The sequence below is a fragment of the Ahaetulla prasina genome, chromosome 10, assembly GCF_028640845.1.
Source record: "Ahaetulla prasina isolate Xishuangbanna chromosome 10, ASM2864084v1, whole genome shotgun sequence".
Classification (NCBI taxonomy): Eukaryota; Metazoa; Chordata; class Lepidosauria; order Squamata; family Colubridae; genus Ahaetulla; species Ahaetulla prasina.
Genome location: NC_080548.1, coordinates 31089368 through 31095367, shown reverse-complemented (window position 1 = coordinate 31095367; position 6000 = coordinate 31089368). Strand labels below are relative to the sequence as shown.

General features: G+C 44.7%; 1 protein-coding gene across 1 annotated transcript in view; it reads left to right on the top strand.

The window, feature by feature from the left end:
• Positions 1–6000, top strand: part of MEIS3 (Meis homeobox 3) — a 50160-nt gene that overhangs the window by 207 nt on the left and 43953 nt on the right. Inside the window, exon 1 of the mRNA XM_058195548.1 lies at positions 1–729. This exon is cut by the window's left edge and continues 207 nt beyond it. Within this exon, the coding sequence (XP_058051531.1) occupies positions 718–729 (12 nt within the window). The 5' untranslated portion in view covers positions 1–717. The remainder of the gene's footprint in view (positions 730–6000) is intronic.

Here is a 6000-nt window from a genome sequence, read left to right as displayed (position 1 = left end):
TGTGCTTGTGCGCGCGCGTGAGTGAGTGTGTAGACACATAGGCAGAACCCACCCCGAGGACGAGGCTCATCAATCATTGGCGGCTGACATTTCTCAGTTCCTGGATGGGCAGCCGCGGCGGCAAACGGCAGAAGCCCCAGATCTACTTGGGAGAAAGCGGAGAGATCGCTCGCTCCATCTCGGCGGCCCCTCGGTCTTCGTCTGCCCTTTGCCCCCCACCCAGCCCCCCACTTCCACGCCAACCTCTGGCCAAGCCCCAGCTGGCTTCCTCGAGAAGATTTCCTTAAACGCACTGAAAGTGGGAAGGAAAACACACACCCAAAACCCAAAACCCAAAACCCAAAACCCAAAACCCAGGACTTCGGAAAAAAGGATGGCGTGGTTTTCTTCGGGTTTTTAATTTTGTTTTCTTTAGTAGAGCGATCCGTTAGATCGCTCCTCTCTGGAGTGGAGAGAGAAAGAGAGAGAGAGAGAAAGAGAGAAAGAGAAAGAGAGAGACTCGATCCCAAAGCAAACTCTTCTTAGCCAAGAGTTTCCGCCTGGCTTTCCTTCGTCCCGGCGGCTTGGATTTGATGGGGCTGCAGCAAGGAGTCGCGATGAAGCTTCGGTGCTGGGGAGAGAACTGACGCCTTCTCTGGCTCCCCCCGAACCCCGCTTCTCCCGGGGGGAGACGCCAGGAGGAAGAGGAACCCTGGAGAAAAAACTCGGGAGCGTCTCATGGCCCAAAGGGTAAGTCGGGACCCCCCCCCCACCTCCCAGCCGCTTCTCCCCCGTCTTTTCACCAGACGGGTAAAAAAAAAAAAGGAGGAATATTTTAAAAATAATAATAATAATCTAATAAACAGGCCCTGAGTGAGAGGTCGGGCTATCATTTTAAAGTTAGATCTTCAGGATTGGAGTTTCTTTTTTTGTGTAGAGGTAGAGAGTGGTGTGTAGGTGTGTGTAAGGTTAGATACGATCTTTCAAAACTAAAAAAACGAACGCGCTTAAATGGCTTTCTCTGAAATTGGCACTCCGTTTGTGTAAATCGCTCGTGGGGTTTTTTTTCTCGTGGTTTTCCGGCCGCAACTTCCTACTTTAGCAATTGTTTTTTGCTGGTTTGTTTGTTGGGACACCCTTGTTGGTGGGCCGGGAAGTCTCCGAACAGATTTGGGACTGTGGTGGTAGAAGGAAGGGAGAAAGAGGATGGATAGATAGAAGATGATAGAGAGAGACACAGAGAGACAGAGTGAGAGAAGGATATGTAGATAGAGGGGGAAAAGATACATAGAGAGAGAATGAATGGATGGATGGATAGATAGATAGATATGGATAGATAGAAAGATATAGAGATCTAGATGGATACATAGAGAGAGAGAGGATAGGTAGACAAATAGAGGATGGATGGAGAGAGAGAGAGATACAGGTAGAGACAGATAGAAACAGATATATGATAGATAGATAGATAGATAGATAGATAGATAGATAGATAGATAGATAGATAGATAGATAGATAGATAGATACAGAGAGAGATATATAAAAGGATAGGTAAATAGAGGATAGATAGATAGTAGATAAATACCGTAGATGATTGATAGTTAGTTAGTTAGTTAGTTAGTTAGTTAGTTAGATAGATAGATGGATGGGTGGATGGGTGGATGGGTGGATGGATGGGTGGATGGATGGATGGATGGATAGAGATATTATAGACATATAGAGAGACAGATGCACAGACAGAAATACAGAGATATAGATAGAGGGAGACAGAGAGAGGGATACCCAGACTTCTTAAAAAAGTAATTTGTTGCTTTCAAATGAACTCAGCAGTTGTCACTTCTCCAGCAAACTCGACCAAAACCCCAACCTATCTTTCTTCTGCATTTCACTTTTTGAGTCGAGAGCTTTTTCCCCCCAAAAAAGCGTCGGAGGGGCGGGGGGGGGGGAGAAAAAAAGACAGAAAGAAACCCCCCTCCCCCAAAACAAATACTTTGCCTGCCGCGCTGGGGCTTCGTCTCCATAGCAAACTCTGACCGACAAGAGAAATGCAGAAGGGGGAAGAATCATTGAAAAAGCCGGAGGAGGAGGAGGAGGAGGAGGAGGAGAAAAAAAGGAGGAAAGCTTGACTGCGCCCTGGCCCTTTGAAGTCCGGCTGCTCATTTGAAAGCTTCGGGCGGGGAGACGTTGGGGACACTTTGGGGTGCCTTTGGATAGTTTTTGCAGTCCTTTTTTTTTCTTTTCCTCCCCTGACCTCCTCCGGGATAGCAGCATAAAAGAATCGCCCGGCATGAAAGCCCGAGGTTAATGTCTCTTCAGTTTGGGCCCTTGTAAGAAAGTCAGAAGTTTCCTTCCCTGGGAGCCTAAATCTCCACCCCCGCCCCCTCCAGCCACTGTTTCTTTCAAGCTGGGGGAGAGGGGGGGGCGTGGATGGGGATATCCCCATGTCTGGCGTCTCAGCTATATTTATAGTTATATTTTATGTGTAGAGTTATATTGGGGGGTGGGGGCAGGTATAGTTCCAGACAGCAGAGGGTGGGTGGGAAACCTGGTATTTTCTGCCAAGTTATTATGGTTGTTATTATTTCCTTGGTATTTAATCGACTGTTTAATTCAAACAAAATGTAGCTTACATTTTCTTTCTTATTTTCTTTCTTTCTTTCTTTCTTTCTTTTTCTTTCTTTTCTTTCTTTCTTTCTTTCTTTCCTTGCTTGCTACCTTGCTACCTTGCTTCTTCTTTTTTTATCCTACCACTCTTTCTTTCTTTCTTTTTCTCTTTCTTTCTTTTTCTCTTTCTTTCTTTCTTTCTTTCTCCTACCTCTTTCTTTCTTTCTTTCTTTCTTCTATTTCTGCTACTTCTTTCCTTCCTTCTTTCCTTCCTTTTTCTTTCTCTTTTTCTTTCTTTCTTTCTTTCTTTCTTTTCTCTCTCTCTCTCTTCCTTCCTTCCTTCCTTCCTTCCTTCCTTCCTTCCTTCCTTCCTTCCTTCCTTCCTTCCTTCCTTCCTTCCCCCCCCCCTTTCTTTCCTTCACTCATCAAAACAATCTGTAACAGTATTTATTATTATATCCAGTTCTTTTTGGTCTAACTTTCCAAGGTGTAGAAATCAATTTCTGTTAAAAAAAAAAACCAACAACAGGGAAGGGAAACATCCAAGCCAATTACAATTTATTAATCCCAAAATACTTTCCAAAGCAAGATCTGAACTTTGATTTTTCCCTTAACGTCTTTTTGTGAACATAATACAATGTGTGTTTGCCTGTGTGTGTATGTATATGTATTCAGGCTTCAAAAACGCTTCCCCTCCGAGAATTTTTTTTTTTTAAAGTGTATTCTGAAAAGTCAGTGGAGTCTTTGCAGGACTGAGTGAAAGAGAAGAAAAGAGAGGGAGGGAAAGGTTAAACGGATCGGCTCCTCTTGGCTCATAGCTGAGCTGCAAGAGATGATTTAAATAAGAATAGCTGCTTGGCAGGCTGGAAAAAATCCGCACTTCTCTCCCCCCACCCCCAAGGGAGGGGAAGTTTTGCTCCGTTTTGCTTTTTTCTTTTAAAAAAATAATTGTAAAGTTTAAAGTGCAGTGCAGGATTTAAACTCATTTATAAAGACGGTGACCCTCAAGAAAAAAAGAAAGAAAAAGGAAGGAAGGAAGGAAATAAGTGCATGTTGATTTCATTTGGGGAACTAGGAAAAACGTGGACCAGGGCAGGCTGGAAAAAAATTGGGAAAAGTTGATTGAACACAGAAAAAGACCAGGTTTGGTTTTTATTCTTCTTTTTCAATGTCCAGTTGCAGAGGTGGAAATATAGACCGTACATTTTCTGTGACAAAATCCCATAAATAAATACATGTACAAAGAATAAGATTTGAAGCAGGAGTTGAGGAACATCTGTGCCGACGTGATTTCTGTCTCAAAAGTTCTGTTCCTTTCGAGGAAAAAGAAGTGTATTTTTTAAAAAGGGGAGGGAGGGAGGAAGGAAGAGAGAGAAAGTGAGAAAGAGAAAGCAAGCAAGAAGATATTAAGAAAAAATTAATGAAAGGGACAAAAAGAAAGAGAGAGAGAGAGAGGGAGGGAGGGAGAAAGGGAGTGAAATAGAGACAGATGAAAGAAAGTGAAAAAGAAAAAGAAAAGAGAGAAAGAAAGAGAAAGAAGGAAGGAAGGAAAGGAAGGAAGGAAGGAAGGAAAGGAAGGAAGGAAGGAAGGAAGGAAGTTTCCCAAAGAACCATCCAGGTACTACTGACTTCTGTTCTAGGAGCCAACGTGGGAGAGAGAAAATTGCATTTTTACCTGTGGATATATGCATTTAGTCAAAGCTAGGTGGGCTTTTTTTTGGGGGGGGTGCTATCTTTGTCGGTCGGGTGAAGAGGGCGATTTGTGCAGCCGAGTTGAAAAACTGCAAACGGAACGGCGTGGATTTCCCCCTGCGGGTCGGCGTGCAAACAGATTGTGTGAAGGCTCTTGAGTTTCGGGTTGAGATTTTGCTGTTTCTTTTTTTGAAAAGCATCTCTCTCTCTCTCTCTCTCTCACTCACTCACTCTCAATGTATTTGTGTGTCTGTGAGTGTCTTTTGGGGAGTCCTTGCTTCGAGTACCAAACCGAAGGCGCGAGGCCCGGGCTGCGCTGGGTGGGACGGGGTGGGGTGGCGAAAGGGGCCCTGAAGTGGCGCTTGAACTCAACCACAGCCCTCAAACCTCCCCCCCCCACAGCCCCCGTCGTGAAATTGACCAGCCGCCGCGTGAAATTGACTTAAGTGGCGAAAGGCGCAAAAAGGTGGACAAACCCTGATCAGAAACGGGGTGGGGTGGGGGAGTTGTGGGGATTTGTTTGTGAGTTTTCTTCTTTAAAAGAGTGAGCCGGTTTACTTGAACCCGCACGCTCAAACACAGCCCGCACCGAGCATGGAAATGAGCAGGAGAAGGACCCACTGCGTTTTAAGGGCTATTTGGGGGGGGGGGAGGGAGGGGGAGGGGACGGGGACGAAGGATACAAGGCCGGGTGCAGTGGAAAAGGGGCCGAGTTTTTGGCGTGTGTGTATGTGCAATAAGGACTGAACGTGTATGGAGATTCTCAGCCATCCAGATCAATATTAGTTGCCTCAAAGGTGCTTTTTCCAAAGGCCACTGGGATATCTGTGTGTGTGTGTCCCCAAAAGACACGCAAACACACACACATTTGCTGATGAAGAAATAAAGGGAGACTAGTATAGATCTATTTCAAGCTTTTTAGCTTTCGTCTAGGCTAGCCATACCCTTACTCGGATTCGAACCTGGGAGAATGAGACTGCCTGAGGGCTCCTGGATTGGAGCGGAAAGGCGAAAGGGAAGCAGTATGCTCCCTCCCACATTGGGGGCAGACCAGGTGCTTCGACCGAAAAACACTTAATATATATATATATACATATTAATATGTTGTTGTTAGATGCAAAGTCTTGTCCGACCCATCGCGACCCCATGGACAACGTTCCTCCAGGCCTTCCTGTCCTGGAACATATATATATATTAATATATTAATATACATATATTATATATTAATATATATATATATATATATATATATATATATATATATATATATATATATATATATATATATATATATATATATATATATATATATATGTTCCTTGAGAAACGTTTCGCTACTCGTGATGAAGCTTCTTGGTTGAGAAGCGAAACCTCTTCTTCTTCCTCAAAGAGGAAAAAAACAAAACACAGCCCGGTTGCTTTTGGGAAAAAAGCACCTTTGAGGAATAAGGACTGGTTTGGCCCCGTTTTCGTCTCGCCTGTCCCCTTCGGTCCCCTTCGGCCCCCTTCGGCCCCCTCCCCAAATACTTCAAACCCCCCCCCCATTTTGGGAACAACAAGAAGAACTCCTCGGAGATGCCTGCTTTGAAAGCCGTCCCCGGTTTCTTTTCGAGCGAAAATATCCTAGTAGGTCAACCTGGATCTGGGCCAGCATTTCCTAGCGGGGGTGGGGGTGGGGGGGATGGGGGGAGGAAAAGGGTTGCTTAAATCGGGAGCCTTGAAACTTT